Source organism: Quercus robur, chromosome 2 (assembly GCF_932294415.1).
Source record: "Quercus robur chromosome 2, dhQueRobu3.1, whole genome shotgun sequence".
NCBI classification, from domain to species: Eukaryota; Viridiplantae; Streptophyta; class Magnoliopsida; order Fagales; family Fagaceae; genus Quercus; species Quercus robur.
Genome location: NC_065535.1, coordinates 21,011,020 through 21,033,792, shown reverse-complemented (window position 1 = coordinate 21,033,792; position 22,773 = coordinate 21,011,020). Strand labels below are relative to the sequence as shown.

General features: G+C 35.8%; 3 protein-coding genes, 1 long non-coding RNA gene and 1 pseudogene across 4 annotated transcripts; 3 read left to right on the top strand and 2 right to left on the bottom strand.

The window, feature by feature from the left end:
* The first annotated feature begins 9,301 nt into the window (after positions 1-9,301).
* On the top strand, positions 9,302-10,162 carry LOC126696103 (uncharacterized). The gene has a single exon (XM_050392884.1). It carries the CDS (start codon positions 9,302-9,304, stop codon positions 10,160-10,162), a length of 861 nt encoding a protein of 286 aa, XP_050248841.1.
* A 2,153-nt stretch (positions 10,163-12,315) lies between these two features.
* Positions 12,316-13,840, top strand: LOC126712854 (tyrosine--tRNA ligase 1, cytoplasmic-like; annotated as a pseudogene).
* Positions 13,841-14,967: 1,127 nt separating this feature from the next.
* LOC126703986 (uncharacterized) lies at positions 14,968-15,542 on the top strand. Its single transcript, XR_007648172.1, has 2 exons — positions 14,968-15,050; positions 15,254-15,542. It is a non-coding gene; the product is annotated as an uncharacterized LOC126703986 (long non-coding RNA).
* A 2,070-nt stretch (positions 15,543-17,612) lies between these two features.
* LOC126696096 (uncharacterized) lies at positions 17,613-18,101 on the bottom strand. The gene has a single exon (XM_050392876.1). The coding sequence runs from the start codon at positions 18,099-18,101 to the stop codon at positions 17,613-17,615; it is 489 nt and encodes a 162-aa protein (XP_050248833.1).
* A 30-nt stretch (positions 18,102-18,131) lies between these two features.
* On the bottom strand, positions 18,132-19,106 carry LOC126696086 (uncharacterized). The gene has a single exon (XM_050392868.1). The coding sequence runs from the start codon at positions 19,104-19,106 to the stop codon at positions 18,132-18,134; it is 975 nt and encodes a 324-aa protein (XP_050248825.1).
* Positions 19,107-22,773: the final 3,667 nt, after the last annotated feature.

Genomic DNA, 22,773 nt, shown 5'->3' with positions numbered 1-22,773 from the left:
GAAGAGTAGGCCATCCGGCATAGCCTTGGTCCACTATCGCGAGCTATTAGTTACAATGCAGCCAGAGCAGGTAATAATATTCAAAAAATCTGTTTGGTTATGATAATTTTCGTTAAGAATATGATTGCTTCATCCTTTAACATATCTTTTGTTATAATTTTAGTTTTACCCTTTATCTATGTATTCTCCCTTGTTTCACATTTGAAGATGCTATGATAATTGTTTTTTTTTTTTTTCTATCGTAGATTGTGTGGCAGGCATACGAGGCACACTTCGGCCACCTTCTTGAGTTCTGCGTTGCAGGGAGGGATACGTGGACAGCAAGGGTGCCGCTGGTGTGTTTTTGCATAGTAGAGAGACACCACCCAGACCGTGTCCTTCGACAGTTTGGCTTGGCATAGGAGCGGCCTGACGATGTTGTCTACGATGATAGGCTGCATAAAATCGACTTACGTGGGAAGGTGGAAAAGAATTGGAGGGAGGAGCATGGACCGTATATCATTTCATGGGAAATGAGACGACAACAACTTTGTCATGCACCTCCTCAGATTGGTGAGATGCCCCGCAATCATGCCTATTACGTTTGGTACCGTCCGGTCACTCGAAAGTATGTCGACCGCAATAGCGCTAAATTAGATATAATGCTAATGTGTTCTAATTACATTTGATTGCCTACTTTGTTTTACTTGAGTACATGTATGAACATAGAATCAATTTCTATGAATTTCTCAGCAAATCTAGTTTGATTTGACTGACATGTAATGAAAGAGTTTTTGATACATATAGTATTCTAATAGAACTGTTAGTTTTGAGTATATTCATAAGTATTATATTATTCATTCATTAATTGATACATAAATGTCTCAAGTCTAATTGTACTGATTCTTTCTCCGTTTCAGATTCAAAGCCATTTAGCGCTGTTGGCGATGCTTCCTGAAGGCAGCCAAGCTCACAACCATGTTTGGCGTGTCCTAAATAATGTGGCTGGCCTTGGTGGTGGTCCTGCAGTAAATGAGCATGCAAACAATGGGCATGAGACTGAACTAGCAGCTACTGCAACCCCAAGCACAAGTGCAGCACCCGTAAGTACACCAACCCATGGTCATCGTGCTACTACAAGCCCAAGCACAAGCACAGCTAGGGGTCGTCTTCGGCCTGCTACAGCAACCCTAAGCACAAGTGCAGTCAGGGGCCGTGGTCGGCGTGCAACAACCCCTCCGGTTGTAACTAGTCTTGAGATGCCTCCACCCATCCCACAGGCATGTCCTCTACCCGAGGTCCCTTCACCCAGCCCACCTTCGCAGCCCAATTTCGATGTCAGTATTGACCAAAATGTGACCCCTCCTATACTCCCCGAGACACCCTCATACCCACACATTGGCTCTAGTGCACCCACTCCTGGCCTCTACATAGAGCAGGATTACCCACCTACCGCATCCTCATCTGACCCTCTAGGACCTCCGGTTGGGATTGACACTGTACAGCCACATACTGATGTACCGGACGAGCATCCCCCTCATCAGCCCTCACCCCCACGAGGTAGACCGCAATGCACTAGAAGAGCACCCACTTGTGGGACAGGTGGACACAAAATAGGATACCAAGGCAGCTCTATGGTATGATAACTTTAATTTGAATGTAATAATATATTTTCTACTTCACTTTATTCTTACCATTATATCGAATATTGATTGCATGCATCTAATGGAATTTGCAGCATGATGATGACCCTAAGGTTGATGCCCCGCAGCCTCCTCCCCCGCCCAAACATTACACGAGGGCTAAAAAACACAAAATTGGTGAACCTTGAGTAAGTGCTAAAGTCATGGAATTGGACCATAATATTGACTTCTCAATATGCATTACTGCGTTCTTTACAGGTTTGATTGTTTTGTGCAGTTTTGCTTGCTGCAAAAAAAATTCTACATAAAGATATATTTTAGTTGATGAAATGACATAAACAAAAAGATAGATATTTCTTCTTTTTTATTTATTTATTTTGTAAAAATTTAACTATAAAATGAAAGATCTTCGGCAATGTACAAGAACAAATTTTTTGTTCCTGAAGTTGGTCTTGTACAAGTGTCTTTGTTTATGCCATCCTCAAAAGTTGAGGTTGTGGGCCCTTCTGCAGCTTATCAACTGTAATAAAGCTTGCTGGATGACATATGAGTAATTCTTGTTTGGGAAAAAAGTGTCCCTATATACTCCAAAACGCATACCTACATTTATAGTCCCAATACATGTGTACAAGAAATTACTGCTGTTCTGCCTATATCTGCAGCAGCGAAGTTGTTGTTCCCTTTTTTTAGAGTAATATTTCTTGTGTAAAAATAAATTAGGCAAGGATTTCTGTCATGTGTGCTTGATTTACTTCCTTTATTTTGTTGTTTCAGACAAAGTTATAGACTGCCACAAAACTGAAAAAGATTCTTCAAGATTCAAAGGAAACTGTGGTGGAATCTGATGTAAGGGGTAAAATGCAGCCACTGAAAGAGCAGCTGAAAAATACAATGAATCATCTCGATACCATCTTTGAGACTCATGTGAATGGTGGGAAGGAGGAAGGGTTCATTCATGGGGAGTTTATGCCTGTTGGGGCTGATGGGAGGATTGTGCTTTCCTTTAATTTGCTTACTCTAACCCACATGATTGGGTTTATGATTGGTATGAATCTTGGCTTTTGACTCTTTTGTTATTTGTATTGTGATTTCCTATATTTTGCTCAATTCAAATTCACATGATTGTGTTTATGATTGGTATGAATATTGGGTTTTGACTCTTTTAACTCAAAGTTGTCTGTATTGTGATTTTCTGTAATTTGCTCAATTTAAATTCACATGATTGTGTTTATGATTGGTATGAATCTTGGCCTTTGACTGTTTTAATTCAATGTTCTACATATATTTAGCTTCAATTGAACCTTGAATGTCGTTGTTAGAAGCATCAAGAGGTCATTGTTGAAAGTTATATTGTTAAAATGGTATTCTTTTCCAATGAGCTCTAGTTCAATTGACACTTCCTTCTTCTTAAGAATGGGTGAAGGGCCTGAAGGCTGAGGTTTTGGGTTTGAAAATTCATTGGTTGTGTCTAAGTTACCAAATTATGACTTTTTGTTTTTAGGGTTTTATGTTAGAGACATGTTAAAGTTGTTTCATTTGGTAATTAAGTTGATTGAATAAAAAAAAAACATTTATAACACAAGGTTGGCTACAGATATTAACTCATTTCTCCTTAATTTTTTTCTTGAAAGCATTGGTAGCTGACAGAATCTTGAACTGGTTTCCTTGTAGACGCTTATCATGTCTTTGGTTGTGGCTTTCAGTACAAATATCTAAATATTGCTGATCTCCTCAAATATCTAATTATCTCTGATGGATAACATAATAATAAGATAACAGCTCAAAGTGAAGATTCTCTGTTTTGGTGTTTTGAGTTGTTGGGTATATATTTGAAGTCATAATTATTTTCTTTATGCTGTGGTGAAAGTTATGTCAATTGTTTTATACTTAATTTTATTTTGGAGCATATCCATCCTTTAGATGGTAGGAAACTTACTAAAAACATGTTAAGCAGAAAATAATATTTATTCCAGTTTCTCTTGCATTCTTGATAGATTTATATTTGGAGTAATTTTTTTATTGCTTTATGCTGTGGTTAGAATTATATGATTGGGCTTAGTGTTATTATTAATATTTTTTATGGATCGTTTTCATCTTTGACATGGTAGGAAACCTAATCAAAACATGATTATCATCACATAATATTTATTCCATTTTGTTCTTTCATTCTCTTGTAACTGCAGGGATTTTCAAGCAATAGATGATACACTATTGGCCCCTATAATTAAGGCTCTAGGACCGGTAGCTAACATCAGTGTGGAAAGTCAGGTAATAAATGTTCCAAAATTTTTAATTTTTGCTTATCATTGCTTTGTATTATGGCTAATTGGCTATCTATAACATCCTCATATCTGATTGTAATTTGATTTTGTTGTCTGCCTGCTGGACAGGTTTTATACCATACACCAAAGTCTTCATTTTCTTTCTGGGACGATAAGAGGAAAGGCTACATCTTTAGCACCAATAAAATACCTTTCTTTGTATGCTTCTTTAAATCTTTAACTCCTCATGACTTAATTTTCAAATAGAAATTTAGAAGAGTATTTCTAATAATCTATATTCTCTTTCCCCCCTTTAATATCTCATTTAAGTTCTTGAAGTTTCTTGGTGCAAAGATCTAAAAGCCTAGTACATTCATTTTAGCGTGTGTGTGCATGAATGCAGTCACCTACATGTTTGCTCTCTATAAGAACCCCAAAACAAAAGTTTGTTCTTGGGGGGGGGGGGGGGGGGGGTGTGGTTAGCTTAAATCACCTTTTCTCCTTTTTAAGAGTGTAAAATGGAAAGTAATGTATGGATTATTTTACTTCAAGATCCAACGGGTGACATACATATCACTTTTTGTTTAAGGGGTAGTAATTTATGGAGTATTTTACTTCAAGACATAAGAAATCTGTGCGTTAGTTAGAGACTTTTATTGTATTATGATGTTACTGATAATGATAGCCGCAATGTGTGGTGACACAATGGCAACATATACATATCAGCATTTTCATAAGTGCAGAGTTTCATTATTCATTAATCAAACTGCATTGGCCATAAGTTATTTTTTTGTATGTTTCGAGAAACCCAAATTAATTGAAGCCAAAATCTCCTTACCTTTCGTTTGCTGTGAAAATAATGAGGTCACTGTAGTTAAAAAACCTTTCTCCATTTTCTTCATTGAAGTATGTGGGCATTGTAAGCAAGGGCCATTTTTCTTATTTGTCTGTCTCTGTGTGTGGATATTGTTTTTTTGTATTTTTTTTTTTTAACATTAGAGGTTTTTTGATCTTCTTTTCTTTGTAGTTTGAGTTATATCTGTAATTTCTTTCTAATTTATTATGTTAATGTTATTGCCCTATTATAATAGGTCAATTCAAATGAGTGGCACTTGGATACTTCTATTGCAGCAGGAGGGAGGTCAAAGATATTGCAATTTGTGGTGTATATTCTTTAACTAGATTCTCCTTTTAATTAATATCTCAATGGAAGTACCTTAGGTGTCTGATTTTTAAATGAACTCTTTGAGCAAAATTGCAATGTGCTTCCATTTATTGACCATGTGATATAAGGATCTGAGGATATGTGGCCTTTAGTTGATGTATGTCCATATTCTAAAAATTGGTGTCTGTACTCAGTAGCGGGAAGACGTTTCCATTCTTAACAGCTTCAATGTCAATGTTCTTTTTATTTGCTTTCAGATACATACCATCTGCAAAGGAATGCCCTCTTCTACTACAGCTTCCAAATGGAGAGATTTCTAAGACGAATGGATTCATATCTCCTGTGAGTTATCATGCCTTTATATTATCTTCATACTTACAGTTCTTGTGAAATTTCCTAATGTTACTAAGTCTGACTAATGACATGATGAAGATGTGGGGAGGTGTTATTGTTTGGAATCCCCAAGGTTGTCTGATGGATTCAGAAAGCCAGCATCCTATCAGGCAAACAATTTCCCACCAGGTTAGATGTTCTTTTCAAAGTTGTTTATATGTATTCTGTATATATCATTTGAAAACTGACTTTTGAATTTAAAAGCTGATCTTTATCAAAGCATGATGCCATTTGTCTTTCCCAATTTCCATTTATTTCTTGTTTTTGCTTGAAACTGTGTGTAGTGACAGAACATATGATTTACAAATTTTTCTACCCCTCGGAAAAAAATGTGTGGCATGCTTTTTACAAGAGATAAATTTTCCATAAAAAGAAAAAGTTGAACCATAGTAGGAGAGAATACAAAAGAAGCACAAAAAGATGAGAAGGAATAAAGTTGTATAATTACAAAGGGCTAGACTCCATTAGTGAAAGTGTGCTTATAATACCAACATGCACTATCTAGCTCATCAGATTTTTATTCAGAACTTGAGATGGTTAGACATTCATGTTCTATCATTGCAAATGGGATTTAGTTATTTTCTCAAGACTGAAAGATTGATGAATCCTTCATCTGAAGCAGGATCTGCAGAAGGTTTTTGAAGTTTTCATGGGGCAGTTCCGACAACTTTTTGGTCTTCAATCTCAGAGTCATTATTTTGGTTCCTCTGGCACATACAGTCTTAGCCAGTGAAAAAGGCTTCTCAGAATGGTAAGAAAATGATTCTTTTGTTATCTAATTAAAATGATGGGTTGAGTAACTTCTGCTGTATGCTTGCGCTTATTTTACCATGTTTGTTTTGTTGTAAAATCTGGTTAACTGTAAAATATTTTCCGGTCAAACTGTAAAATTAAGGCAAGAAGAAAAATGTTTTACACTTAAAACAAGTGTAAAACTTTTTACATCTGACTCCTCATCAGCCACACTGCCACGGTACCATCCCCTTCCCCAAATTCTCATCAGCCACAACCATCATGGCCAACCATCTCCTTCCAAACTTTCTGCTTTGTTTCCTTCATCAGTGCACATTTTCTGAAATGGTTCTTTGTTTTTTAGAACAGGGAAAATAAATTCTTGCTGGAAGATATTTTTATGAAAAAAGACATCTAATACACTTTTGTTGAAAAGATTTCTAAAATAAACTTCCAGATGCTATGAGCATTATTTCATTTTTTGTATTTGCTACCTTCATGTTTTGTATTTTACACCAAAATAAATATGTAGACTTGAGTTATTGTAAGTTAAGATTACTAAATCATCCTAATAACACTCAAGGGACAAGGGTTGTGAGTTGATATATACTTTTGACAAGTTTTCACTGTATTTATTTTTATTAAAAGAAAAATGAGAAATTGTAAATACATGAGGAGTACATAAATGGGACACCCAAATAGCTACAGCCTATGATATAAATCTGTAACATCAATAAAAACTCTGAAAAGAAAAGAGAAGGAACGGTTTCCAAAACAGACATTGACTCAAAAGACTGATCTAAAAAAATAATAGATTAAGCTTATTCCAAACCAATTCTTCTTGACACCTTCAAAGATCTGGCTATTTTGTATATGAGATCATCACTCTTGTTTTGATAAACTTTTAGCAGTTCTAGCATATGGAAGTTTGTGCTTCTAATTTATTTTTTGGTTTTCTCCTGGATAAGGTAAAATATTCTCTTGAGGCGGCAAACTTGGCTCAAAGGAATGCCTCTCTTGGACTTTATGATGCTTCAGCTGGTATGTTACGCCAGCTCCTTGTAGGTTGTAGCACTTTAGCTTCAATTGAGAAATTTCTGCTATATTCTCATTGCAGCAACCTAATATGTAGTTTTCTCTCTTTCCTTGTCTGTGTCCTCTAGGCAAAGCAAGATCTCTGGCAGAAGATGCAGAAGATGCAAGATCTCTAGGCAACCTAATATGTAGTTGCAGTATGATTGTTTAATTTTGTGCAAGAACTTGGTTTTTCATTCTAGGTATGTATGGATCTTTTCGTATCTATTTTTTTGAACATTGTTTGTATATGTTTGATTTTGCTTCGCGAAAGGGATTAGTGGTCTAGGGATAAGAGTAACACCGTGATCGACTTTAAGCTATGTATTTTGTTGTGTAAAAAAAGTGAGTAAATGTATATTTACAAATTTGGATTATTTATTTATTTATTATTTATTATTTAATTATTTATTTATTATTTTTTTGGTTTTTCTTTAAGCTCATAACTAACAGTTTGACTCAGATGAATATACTTGTGCTTTTCCGGCAAACAAAAATTCAAAGCAGTTATGATTTGGGAAAGAAAAAACAATTGTTAAGTTTTCTTACCTTACGTGTTTTGGACATGTAATAGCCTTATCATGCAATTTTGTAGAATGTGCTAATACGTTTGTGTTAGTTATGTTTATAAGCATTTGACATTTTAAGGTCGGTAACTTTTCTTCGCTAATGGTTTTCTCTTGCACAGAACAAGAGAATGGAGAAACCCAATCTGGACGAATTGTACCACGTATTTACCAGTCGCGCAGTAAAATTCATCGACTACGGCATGATGGGTGATGGTTCCAAGTCTGAAAGCTGGAAAGAATTCAAGACAAGTTGTTTAGGGAATTTTGCGAAGAATTTGGTGAGGAAGAGCCTGGGCGAAGGTGTAATGTTCCCTCCAAATCAACTACTTCCTCTTTTTATTGTAGGTTAAAGCTTAGTCATTGCTTTTCTTCTTCTTTTTTATTGCAATATTACTGTGAATTTTTTGATTACAATATTATAATACAACAACTGTGGAATTTGGATGAGTATCATCTTGTATACAAGAAATACAAATTGTGCAATTTGGATAAGTATCACGTATTAATTAATTATATTGCAGTGACCTCTATTTCGAAGCATACAATATATAGGCAAAGGAGAGTGATTGACCATTATATACATTTTACTAATAGATTTGTAAAAAAAAAATTAAAAATAAAAAATAAATTGCCACAGATTGAGAAAAATGGAACAATTTTTTTTTTTTTTTTTGATAAGTAAGAAAGATATATATTAAAAGCTACCTCATGAAAACACAAGGCAGAACAGAGAATACGGAGAAGGAAACAAACAAAAAAGAGAGAAGAAAAATATAAAAAGAAGAAAACAAACGGAGACAACAAAGAGCATATTAATTACAGAGAAGAGAACTAAGGAACATAGGGATAGAATCACTAGAGGTGAGTCCCCAAGCCCTAGACCAATCAAAAAGAGAGCCACTAAAATAAGCGAGCAACTGGTCATCGGACTTGTCCCTATCCTCAAAAGTACGCCAATTACGCTCCCTCCAAATACACCACAATAGGCACACCGGAACTAGATAAAAATGGAACAATTATTACTAAATAATAGACTAACTTTTACGGGTAAAAACCTAAAACGCGGGGGTTTTATTAATTTAATTTTTTTTTCCTTTAAAGATAAAATTGTAAAATCATGGAGAAAATTGCTTCTAAATAATAGGCAAAATTTTAGGAATAACAATACCGGGTAAAAACGTAAAAACGTTTTTTTTCATCTTCTCTTTAAAGTTATAATTATAAAATCATAGACAAAATGGCTTCTAAATAATAGGCAAACTTTTAGGAATAAAATTACCTAAACATGGGTTTTTAAATTTTTATTTTTTTGCTTGAAATTGTAAAAAAATTATCAAAGCTGGGGAGTCTTCAGAGCACAGAGCACTTGGGTCCCTTTGGTCACGTCTATGGAAAGCAGCTGTTCCTAGCAAGATAAAGATTTTTTCATGGAGGGCTTGTCATAATATTCTGCCCACACAAGATAATCTTATTCGAAGAAGGGTGATGGAGAATGCACGTTGTTGTCTCTGTCATCAAGAAACTGAAACGGTTCTGCATGTTCTTTGGAGTTGTGGAGCGGCGCAAGATGTTTGGGCTGGGAGCTTGGGTAGACTTCAGAAATCTGGTACAGCACAAAACGATTTTTTGCAGTTGGTCACAGGTCTTCTGATGAAGCTTTCCGATGAGGAATGGAATCTGTTCTGGATTACTTGTTGGCTGATATGGCACCAGAGGAATACGGTTATTCATGGAGGGGTTTTCCAGCATCCCTCAAGATCAGCCCAACGTGCAGTTGATTATTTGAAGGAGTATTCGATTGCACAAGACTCTTTGCATGTGCCTATCCCGAATCATGGTCCAGTACAGCAGACATGGCAGCCTCCACCAGAAACGTTTTTCAAGCTGAACTTCGACGATGCTTGCTTTGATGAGGGTGTTGCATCAGGTTATGGGGCAGTGATTAGGAATGAGAAGGGTGACGTCATGGCTGCTTTAGCGGTTCGAGGAGGAGCTGTGCGTGACAGTGAGGAGGTGGAAGTAATGGCGTGCCGTAAAGCGCTTGAGTTTGCCATTGATGCGGGTTTCACAGAGATTGTACTGGAAGGCGATAATGCTTTGGTGATGAAGATGATTACTCAGGCCCAACCAGACCTTTCACGACTTGGCTTAATCTACGAAGACATCTGGTGTTTGGCTGCAGGTTTCAGGTCCATCTCTTATAATTGTATTAGGCGTAGTGCTAATGGTGTTGCTCATTCTTTGGCTAGGTTTGCTAGATTACTTGACAATGAAATTGTTTGGCTGGAGGAGGATCCTCCACCTGCTGTGGATGCTTTGTATTTGGATTCTTCTTTTCTTAATTAATGATATTGGTTCTGGTTTCAAAAAAAAAAAAAAAAAGAATCACAATTGATTAACTGAACAATAAAAGTAATGCATTTATTTTTCACCAAAACTCTATTGGATATTGTTATCCTTAAACATAGCAATTTATCCTTAACAATATTGCACAATCCAAAATCCTGAATCTCAACCGTGGAACATAATAAGGAAAGTAAAAAAAGAAATGTAAAACAAAAAGATAATTTAGGATTCTAAAATCCTAAAACATGAAATTTTTTATTTTATTTTTTATAATGGGAAACTGTGCTGGTTAGTAGGCCATTAGTGGAGAATCTGAAATCCTAAAATTTAGGATTCGTTTGTGGCTTGAATTGTAAAAAAAAAAAAAATACAAAAATACTACAAAATTTTAGTCTTAAGTATAGTATCTTAGGTGTTATTCCTTAGGTTATTTTCTTAAAATTCAGTCATGTGGTTACTTAAGTAAAAAATACTATGATTGGATGGGCTTATGTGCAGTACAACTTCCTAGATGAGCGACTTGTCAATTGATTGGATTAGAGGATGTTTTTAATTTTGTAATCTTCATTTGTGTATGAGATCACTAACATAATTGGTGTATGTGCTAGAGTGGCTATTGCTTATTACTTTCTTGGTAACATAATTTTTATCCCATACTTATTGCATTATTATGTAATAACTAAATTATTTTGATTTTTCTTATTTCATGGAAGACCTATTGCATAAATTTGTTTTAAACTTTATTCCTTTAACTTCCCAAATGCAGGTCCTTTATGGGCTAGAATCTGCAGGTCTGTTATGGGCTGGAATATGCAGGTCCTTTAAATTTTATCAAATTTTTCCTGGTCGATGCATCTTCTGGCTTTCATGCATACGGTGCTGAAGCAAATGCATCTTCTGCATCGAATGTTGACGAGCTTCATCAAGAAATCTCAGTTCGTTCAGCAATAGTCATAATTCCATTGATTATTGTGTGGACACACACACATATTCCTTGGAGTATTTTCAAGAAAATCCAAAGAGGAGGTACAAGAGAAGAAGATTTTGCTGGAAAAGCTACAAGTCAGAATGAATGAAGCAGAAGCAAAGGCCAAGAAGCTTAAAGTGTCATTCGAGAATCTTCTCAAAAATAAACCTGAGGTTTATTATTTGGAAAAACTTAATATTTGTTTAACGGTAGTTATTTGGAAACATAAACAGAAAGAATAAAGAAAACATAAAGAACGAATAAAAAAATAATATTTAAATCAAATGGTAAAATAATATAAGTTTTGATATTTGGTGGATTGTAAATTGGTATGTTAAAATTGATAAAGCAGGAATTGAATTGAAATTGTAAATGCCGAAATATTTAGCAGTCTTCATAAGTAAGCTCTAATGGTTTAGTCCTAAAATCAGCACTTGTATTAAAGGTTTAATGTTCAATTTAATCATTACCCGTGATAGTGGCTGCATGATTTGAACTCAGAATACTATGATAATTTGTCATGGATAAAACTATTAAATCTGATTATGTTGGACATTATAGCAAGTGGCGTTTATCATAAAGTTAACTCAAAGAACCTGCAATCCATAATATTGGGACACGTTTGTGTAGTTGGGATAACACTCGATTACAGTCCGTATACGTTATATTTGTGTATTTATTGATACTGTCATATTGCCTTTAGAATTGTGTTGCTTTATTGGGTTTTGGTATGATTTATGTTATGAGGTTGGAGATTGTAAATATTGTTTATTCGTTTTCATTTTTGTTCTGCAGGGAGTAATTTAAAAATAAATGTGAACAAGTTGACATCTGCTGGGTGTAGAGTGAAAATATGGATTGTAGATTGGTTTGCCCAGCTAACCAATAAGATGGGAGGTCAGTTGAAGAAAATTGATGTTTTTGGGCGCTACCTCATTCAGATTTGGAAGGCCGTTGGGATGGATATTGATGGAGGGAAGGTGGAGTTTCTGCGGTTGTCGAATGAGATAAACCGAATCAAGCTCATGAGTACTAGCCTCTTGTGATGGATATAGCACAAAGGAATACGGTTTCAAGGATAAAAACGTGAATTATGGTATGATGATGATTATTATTACTTTAATATGCTGGTGATGTAGTCGTTATTTTTACTTCTATTATATTTTGTTGCAGGTGTGGTCACATTATGGGTCGAAGTGATGAGGAAGAGTTCACTGCAACACAAATTTTCTACCCATGCATGCAATGTGCTTATGTGTGGTCTTTATTTGTTTTGCTTACTGGTAATTTACAAACATGTTACCCAGTTTACAACAAGGTCAGGAGAAGATGTTGAAAAGTGATCCACTATCTTCAACTTTTATGGAAGATGACGAGGTAGGGTGCATGTATAGGGGAATCAAATTGCCATATAGGGGGTTACATAGTGTTTTCTTTATTAGTTGCGCATAGCATAATGATACTGGATTATAAACTAGGTTAACCTTAGATTTAGTCTGCCTCCATGTTGTAGGCGAAAGTAAATTTGAAGATAAAGAGAGCATACTGTCCTCCAGATATTGTGGAAGGGAATCCATGCTTGGAGTATGTGAAGTACCTCATTTTACCTTGGTTTAAAACGTTTGTAGTAGAGCGCAGTGCAAAGAATGGTGGTGATAAGTAAGTCATAAGGATTTTATTATGAAAGCTTTACTTATTTTATTTAGTTAATGGTACGACATCTGCCTTTTCACATGCATGTCAACCCTTGCATCTTGTTCAAAGTCCGTGCTCCTTAAGTAATTTTTATGGTTGCTTGCGCTATTTTTCCAAAATCATTTTTCATTGGGAATAGTAACTCAGATTGTTTTCTTGCAATGTAAGTTTTCTCTACAATCCAAGAGCTTCGAAAGCTTTGAAGAATTGGTTGCTTACTATGAAAGTGAAAGCTACATCGAGCTGATATTAAACCAGCCTTGGCAAAGGCTTTCAATAAAATACTAGAGGTATGTTGTTTCCTTTTATCCATTTAGCTCTAATTAATGCCTCTTAGGTAGATTGATTCCCCATCACTTTGGGGAGTCATGCCACTACTTTACACATTTTGGATAAATGATGTTGGACTTCTGCAACCCATTACCATGTTGAAGCTATGATTAAATTGCTAGGACCTTAATTTGATTGGCCCACATCCTTTAGGGTATGTTTGGAACTGCCCCATCCAAACATAGGGTGAATTTTTGGACACTATGAGGCTATTGCAAAGTATGCTCAAGGGACCCTATAAATCATCAAATTTGTTAATTCTGTGCTCTACCATCTTTGTTCTGTCTATTTGTAGCGTGTAAGAGAACACTTCAAGCATGACAATAATGCAAAAGATCTTTTGAAAAGGGTTAAGGTATGGTCGATTGACTTTTAAAATTAATTTCTTTTAATAATGAGTTTTGAAAATGTTAAGAGTGAGAATTAGCAGTTGCACATATAAATCGTGCCTTCAATCAAGCCTTGCACTAGTGGTCTGAATTAGCAGTTGCACTAGTGGTCAAGCCTTGTTGCAATGACAAGTGCCTTTCACCAAAAGTAGTTGTGGGTTCAACCTTAACCACTGAAAAACCCCACAAATATAACTAAGTTTTGTGCACTTAGTACTACGACATTGCAGCCAGTTGTATTCCTTCATTGAGAAACATACTCGTTTTAGGCAAGTATTAGATTCAATGTTTTGAAAAAAAAAATATTATGACATACATATTCAAATTTTCAATTGCATTGGGTTTTGATTAGAATTATTGCTTTATTTGTAGACACAGATATCACTATTATATCAAACCTCTTGAAGCATTGGAAGGTGAAGAGTCCAGGAAAAGAAGGCGGACCGCTTCTTCATCATGCAGGGCTTGTTCAAGCTTTATCAGATCATGTTCTTCTTTTTCCTACTTTCAATTTCCCATCGTCTGATTGAGCTCTAACATATTATTATGGAAGAAAAATTACTGTATAATTGGAATTATTTATAATAAAAACAAAATATGAAATGTAAAAACCTTGTTAGTATACCAAATAGATTCTCCAATGACACTTTAAGCTTGTTGGCCTTTACTTCTGCTTCATTCATTCTAACTTGTAGCTTTTCCAGCAACATCTTCTTCTCTTGTACCTCCTCTATGGATTTTCTAGAAAATACTCCAAGGAATATGTGTGTGTGTCCACACAATAATCAATGGAATTATGACTACTGCTGAACGAATTGAGATTTCTTGATGAAGCTTGTCAACATTCGATGCAGAAGATGCATTTGCTTCAGCATCGTATGCATGAGCGCTAGAAGATGCATCGACCAGGGAAAAATTGATAAAGACATAAATAATGTAAGTTGGACTTACATTTGATATCCATCTAAAGTGTGAACCTCCTTCAAATTTAGGATCCTTCGCTGAAAAGCAAGTGCTTTTCCCATTTCATAATCTCAAACAAGAACTTGCTTCTCAATATCACCCTGGAAGGTTTATTCCTAGACTTGAAGTTGCTACTTGTCATTTTTATGTCTAAGCAATAAGCATGCAAAATATATCAGAAACTTTTGTAGTACCAAACATGATTGTTACACATAACTTGTCATGTGTTTTCTTCATAGTTTTGTTTGTATATATTTTTTGTTTAATGGTAAAACTAATTAGCTTGCATGAATATACAGATATATGCTGTCTCCATAACCATAAGGACATTGGTAAGCTAGGAGTATTTTGCATTTAAGTACTTTTTATTTAGTTCATTTTCACTAGCTTAAGTGCTAAAGGTTTAATTCTTGCTTTTTGGTTTCAACTTTCGTATAATTCGTTAACGCAACCTTTTTGCAGCTTGGTTTCGTGCTTCTAGCTTTGATATGGGAAGATAAGTTCCCACCTTTCATGCTTCTGATAATTGCAATACTGAATGATGGTATTATTTCAAAGAGCCTCTTGCAAATTTCTTTCTTTTTTCTATTACTTAGCTAGTATTCTTGGCCTCGTTTTCTTTGTAAAGAAACTATAAAGTTTGCAAAAAATATATAATTAATTAAATTGATAAATATATGAATGATAGATTTTTGTTTTTGCATTATATGGGAAATGTGATCAAATTCTGTTTGTGATTTGTATTAGGTACCATCATGACGATTTCAAAGGACCGAGTAAAGCCATCTCCAATGCTTGACAGTTGGAAGTTGAATGAAATATTTGAGACCAACATTGTCATTGCCACCTTATCTTGCTTTGGTTACCGTCTTAAAAGGGTGGATAACTTTCTTTTCCGTGCCATTTCTTAGTGTGATTGCAAATTTTGTATAGAGAGAACAATGTATTGAGATATGGATATTTAAGCCTTGATTGGCAGGAATTTTATGTTTTGTATAGAGAGAACTATGTACTTGACACATTTTTTATATCAAAACCTTGTGTCTCATATTATTTGGAGTTAAGATCATTTCACTATATTGTCAAAAGCACTCATTTGGTGTTATGGAGTGGAATAGTTTATTGAATGCAATGCATCTATAGGTTACAATGAGCATAAAAATTTTAAAATTTCATATTCGAAAATAGAGTATATGTGAATTTAAAATGATCAGTCATATGCAAAATATCTAAATATAACCTAGCAATAATGCTAGTTGGAAGGCATAACAATATAGGAGTTGGTGATTCCAATTAATTGAAGACTGAGTGCGGCAAAAGCTACTTCCATGAGGAGGACCATTTATGAAACGTGTATTTATTATAATTTAGAGTTAATAGTATTGGCATTGGGGTTTGGGTAACATAGGAGCTCAATCAATTAAAGTTACAAAGAAAAAAAAAAAATCCCAGTGTACACATCTACCCCACATAAAAGGAGGCCAAGTGGTTAAAAAAAAAATTACAAAAACATAAACAGAAATTTTTCCCTTAAAAAGTTCTAAAAAGCTCATTTGTAGAGAAGAACAACAATTGTGAGCTTTAAAAAAATTAAATAAATAAAATAAAAAATTTACATTCCCAAAGAACTTGAGTCTATAAGACTCGAGTTCAAATGAAGAACTTGAGTCGTATAGACTCGAGTTCTACTGAGGAACTCGAGTCGTATAGACTCGAGTTCTACTGAGGAACTCGAGTCTATAAGACTCGAGAACCAAAGAGCATCAATGCTCTGTTTACTCAGAGAGGTCCGGAGGGTTACTCTGTTTTTTACATTGGAACTCGAGTTTCATAGACTCGAGTTCCAGTGGAAATTTTTTTTTTTTTTGGTTTTGCTCTGTTTACTCCGAGAGGTCCAAGAGGGTTGCTTTGTTTTTTCTAGTGGAACTCGAGTTTCATAGACTCGAGTTCCACTGGAAAATTTTTTTTCTTGGTTTTGCTCTGTTTACTCAGAGAGGTCCAAGAGGGTTGCTCTGTTTTCCTCTATTTTTTCCAGTGGAACTCGAGTTTCATAGACTCGAGTTCCACTGGAAAATTTCTTTTCTTGGTTTTGCTCTGTTTACTCAGAGAGGTCCAAGAGGGTTGCTCTGTTTTCCTCTGTTTTTTCCAGTAGAACTCGAGTTTCATAGACTCGAGTTCCATGGAATTTTTTTTTTTTTTTTTTTTTTTGTTTTGCTCTGTTTTCCTCTACTCATTCCAGGAATCATTCACTGTGGAATTTTTTTTTTCTTTTTCCCTGGTCATGCAGACAAACCAGAAACTGAAACGTGTGCATGCACCTGCTGAGAAACAGAGATAGACAAACTGTGAATATAATCCATAAACACTCATTCAGAGGCAAAGAAGCTGAGAATGTAAATACACGTACATTACATCAAAACGCGTTTATTGTACGCACGAAACTATAGAACCTTTTACGCTCTCTGTATAAACATGGTTTTACAATGCAAAATGCAGTTACATCGCGGGAAAAGGCATTCTCAATATCAACATTCTAAACATGCCCAACCACGCTTAATTTGCAGTTCTAACCATACTACGCAAATCACAATCTTCATAGACATACATTGAATAGAGATTTACAAGTACATTCAATAAAAACCAAAAAGTTCACATAGAGCCAATACAAAGTAGTCACTTTTCCTAACATCGGCTGTCCGCACAACAAAAACATCGTCCTTGGAAGCATGCCTGAAAAACGTAGAGTAATCACATTAGGAGAGAAGATAGTAAACATTAGGTCAACATGGAATGAACAACAAATATTTAACCGATGCATAAGTATTTGCCATCTACCTACCTAGTGTGGAACATGACCGCTTGTGGAAGCGCCACGGGACTGCGGACATTTTTTGTGGTTATGCCCGGAAGCATGACACAGTCCACATGTCTGCTTGGGCTGACTCTCTATCAAATCTGCATCCTCCCTCCGCCATCCCGATTCTCGATCCTTATTCCTCACTCCATCCATCTCATTCCTTATTCTCGACTTCACTGGTCGACCTTTGGCCTGCAACAATGCTGGATTAGGCAACCACTTTGGCCCTATGGGATCCCTCCACAATGACTACGACTTAGGAACCACAAATGCATGCTCATAAGTGTTAATGGCATTGTTCAAACCATAACACGGGTGAATATATGTGCTCGAATCAATATGTAAATAGTCACATACTCTAATTGCATGTGAACACGAGATCCCTATGTTTTGCCATTTCCCACAACTGCATGTTCTTTCCTGTAACCGAACTTCATAACTGTGGTTTCCCCCTCCTGCACTACACGTGTTGAGTTGGGTAACTATTTGAAATATCAGCTCTTCATTGCTAAATGGCTTGAGATAATGTTTCTCAGATTTACGCTTATTCTCATCCCACTTGGAGAAGGCATATTTACTCCATTTCTTACCCTCTGAGAACTCAAAAAGGTATTCTTTTCGACGGTCGTGGAAATATTGAACAAGTTTGTTCCAAGTGAACTCAACCAACGCGGCAATAGGAAGGCCCCGTGCACCTTTCAATACACCATTGAAGCACTCTGATATATTGGTTGTCATTGCCCCAAAACGTCTCCCACCATCATGTGACTAAGTCCACATATCCACAGACTCGCCCATTAGGTATGTGTATGGAAGATAATCTTGATTCTTTTCCTTGCCATCCTTCCCCGTCAACTTCTTCTTATTTCTAATGGCCTCAATTTCCGCCTGCTTAATGGTCTCCATTATGGTATAAAATTTCACTGCCTGACTAGCATATCCGGCTTTCAACGCCGCTGACTTTAGAGTCGAGTTCTGAAAATGTGTGTTAAAGTTGCTAGCAACATGTCGAAGGCAATATCTATGAAATACCAGTGCTCTTCCATCATCCCTTCTAGGCCAGTTTGCAATGGCGTTTTTGATACCGAGATGTCGCTCAGAAATTATGCAAATGCCTTCGTTAGGTATCACGCGGCCAATCGCATCTCTGAGGCATTGTAAAAACCACCTCCAACTAGACCCTGACTCAGAATCCACAATAGCAAAGGCAAGAGGGAATACCTTGTTGTTAGCGTCGGTTGCCATTGCAACCAACAACTTTCCCTGATATTTACCATACAGATGGGTCCCATCAATACTGATAACCGGCTTGCAATATTTGAATCCATCAATGCTTGGACCGAAAGACCAAAACACATAATTCAAAAATACTGTGTCATCTTCACCGGTGAATGTGGTACGATAGAACACCTGGGTAGTCGGATCCTGATCAATATATGCCATTAGCAACTTTTGCAGCCTTTGATAAGACTCTTCCCAATTCCCAAACATCTTCCCAATCGCCTTTTGTTTCGCATCCCATACCTTGTAGTAAGAAGGCTTTTGTCCCTCATATTTCGATTCTATCATAGATCTGAGATGCTTAATTGGGGTAGTGTGATCCTCACATAACTTCTTAAGGATGTCATCTGCAATAAATTTACAACTCATCATTCTACCATCATTTTGCACCCCAGTCCGTATACACGTGTGAGGACCCTTGTACACGGTGACCATCCATAGATTATGGAACTTGGGCTTCATGACTGCGCAGACATACCACGTGCATGACTCATCCACGCATTTCGCACAAAGTTTTGTCGTGGTTGACCTACTGATCATAAAATGTTTGTTTTCCTTGAGGGCACACTTTGTTAATACGCATTGCACCTCCATTTTATTGGCAAAAGTCAAGCCTTTGCACAAATTCATCCCCTCTCTCCAACTAGACACAAATGGTGTCTCAATATGTGAAGGATCAACCATATTTTTTCAAGTATTTTCGAAAAATGACAAGGCAGGTGGTGAGTACACAGGGATTGTGTCTGTAATGTTTTGGACACTAAGAACATTGTATGCATTAGGTTGACTACCGTCCAGTGTCTCATCGTCATCAATGTCCCTCTCAAAGTCCCTAAAGTACCCTTGTTCAATCCTGTCTTCAATCTCATCTCTATCGCCAAAATCTTCACCGTTAATGGCAATATTTTAATCAACATAGTCATCGTCATCATCATCATCCTCATCCTCGTCCTCATCATCATAATCATCATCATTCTCATCCTCATCCTCATCATCATCATCATCGGCATGAACATCTTCATCGGCATGAACAGCATCATGCTCTACATGTGTAAAATACTCATATTGAGCATCTGGAACTGTAACTTGTAAACTTGTTTGTGTTTGTTGGATTTCCTCAATACCAACTTTTGCACGTGGCTCCAACTGTATGTACAACTCAATGTTAGTTACTTCAGGTATTCTCTCCAACTTGTCAAACATGATCTTCACATGTTTGGCTGCTTCTATCGCCATATACTTGTAATTAATCCAGTGCTTCAGGATTTCATTTGGCATGCGATAAGTAATGTGTATGTTGTGCACAACAGGGTTCTCACACAACTCTTCCATAACCATCATCTTTAATTCGTCAAGGGTCTTCAACCTACGATCAATTTGGGTATAATAGGTCTTTATACCCGGCCCTTCAAATGGCAATCCCTTGTTCGCATTGGCATTCTTCAACGGACTACCGTGGTATATGATTATATCAATTTCAGGCATTGTGAACCTGTTAAAGTCAAGTTACTATGTCAATTAACAAACATTTTCAAGTTCCCTGATCTAAAAGAAACTTGAAGTAGGTCTTTAACTTTCTAATAAAAAGATGCGGCCGAGAAATTTTTATAAGTTGCTTTTCATCATACATACAAACTGAACATTTTTTCCTACAATTTTGGTTGTAGTACGACTATATTTAGCAATTGGACATATACAAATCCATCTATCCTTCCTATATACAAGAGGCTAATTACAGCTGCATGGTATGAGAGGCAAACACATGTAAAGCAAAAGATAATTGCAAACGCAATTTTTTGTAACACATACAAAATTGCAAAAGATAATGGGGGACTAAATAATTGCAAAAGATATATCATATAATTTTGTAACACAAACACAGCCACATTTTTTGGTAACACATACAAACCCCCCCCACCCCCCCCCCCCACCCCCCCAAACAAAAAAGAATCGAGACCTTTTCAGTATTTCCAACATATTTCATGCTTAAGACATTAGTATCAACTGAAATCCCAGTCAACCATTTTATTAGATTCCAAGACTACCTTTAATAACCACATCAGAGTGGACCTTTTAGCCTAATGAACACACGATACACACTCATTACAAATTAAATCTGCTTCAACATTGTGACTGTTCTCAACAAAAGTCCCTTCGAAAATGAATAAGAGAACCTCTGCTATTATGTACAGACCACTTTCATAATGATTCCATGAAAAGTCGTTACAAGATTAAAGTCCATAATATTTTGTTCACACATACACATCTATATTAACCTGTACTAACCTATACACATCTATATACATCTAACCTATATTAACCTGTACTAACCTATACACATCTAAACTCAATCTGCTACACCACTATAAAAAGTGTTAGGGACCTTAAAGGTTTCACTGGAAAAAAAAAAAATGTAAACGTCCACATGATTTACCTATAACAAAATCTGGTTCTTAAGTTTGCATCTTGTATAGAGGCAGACAATTCTTAAATAAAGGAACTGTCATGTTCTAGTGCTATGTTTACCATTTACTAAACTGAAAAGGGGCAACTCAAGCAGTTAAAATTACATTAATGTCTCTAGCACCATGTCAGAAAGCAAAATGAAGGAAATAATAGGCAGCCCTTAAAGTTAGAATTAGTCACTACACAAATAATCCTCTCCAAGTTCTTTTTTTACTATATTCTAAGATGTTCACAATTTCCAGGCATGGCAAACAACACAGTCAACTCCAAAGCAAGACTTACATCCTAGCATCCATACCTAAATCCCCTGAGATATCTGCATACTCATGTCCTGCTAGTCTTTTGTACGCATTATTTCAAGAAGAAGTTTTGTAACTTCAACAATTACTATAACCATGTGCCCATTTTCTTTGTCTTTTAACAATAAATTCAAACAATCCACTAGCTCCTTCAAGATAAAGTGGTGACTCCACAATCAAGCAACACTCCACATCTCAGCTAACAAGGGAAACATACATTGCTATGAATCTTTCATAAAATTTTCTAACCTACAAGAATTTGGTGAATCTAATTCAAGAAAGATTGATTCTCTTTAAAATTGGCAGATTTGATCAAGAAGAATTAATGCAGGGAAACACCTCAAAAAGAATAAAATCAATGAGAACAAAATTTTTTTTATTTCACCAAAATGGCTAATGCAAAAACATATTTTTATCAAGATGGTTAAGATTAATCACATGAATTAGTAATAAATCAAAGAAAATATAACAAATAATATATAGCTCAAATGACATGCAAGCCAATAAAAACACGGAATTGAAATCAAGAACAAAAAGATACTACAAGAAGAACATCTTATATTAGGAAAAAACATGGAGAGATTTTCATAAACAGAGGCTTTATATCTCTCTTTTCTCTTGCCATCATCATTCGAAAAAACTCTACTTGTAGCTAAAAACAAAAATTTATTGAAATCAATCAATCAATAAAAAAGTTAAAATGGTTTTATCTAGTATAATCACTATGTTGGTAAGTCAACATCATCAATCAACTCTACTTGCTCTTTATATATCTTACATATGTTGGTAAGTCAAAAGCCCAAAATCCTTACAAATAAATAAATTTCGTTACAGCTCAAAATAAATCAGATAACAAAACTCAAAACACATAAATTAACGCAGCGTTTGGCAGCACAGAATGGGAACATGAATTGTGATAAGAAGTCAATAAAAAAGATTTAAAGACACTAAGAACCATTGGAAAGTTCTCTTAGTGGCAAAACCCATACACAACTAATATCCAACTACAATAACAATCAAATCAAAAAACCGATACCTGAAATATGAAATTGTTGAGAGGGAAGAGCAGTGAGAGAGGCAATGTGGTGAGTGAGAGTGAGAGGTGTGAGAGTTAGTGAGGCTGAGTGTATGGGTGAGAGTTGAGGATGCTCTGTTTTTGGGTGAGAGTTTAGTGAGGCTGAGTGTGGACTAAATAATATAGTCCCAGGAACGCGTTAGTAATTATACTACTATATGTTTTTGAGTGTGGACAGAACAAGTTAGTAAAATAGTTCCACCAGAACTCGAGTCTGTTCAAAATTTATTTAGAACGATGGTTAGTTAAGTAAATCTCGAGTCTTATAGACTCGGTTTGTGCCAGGCAA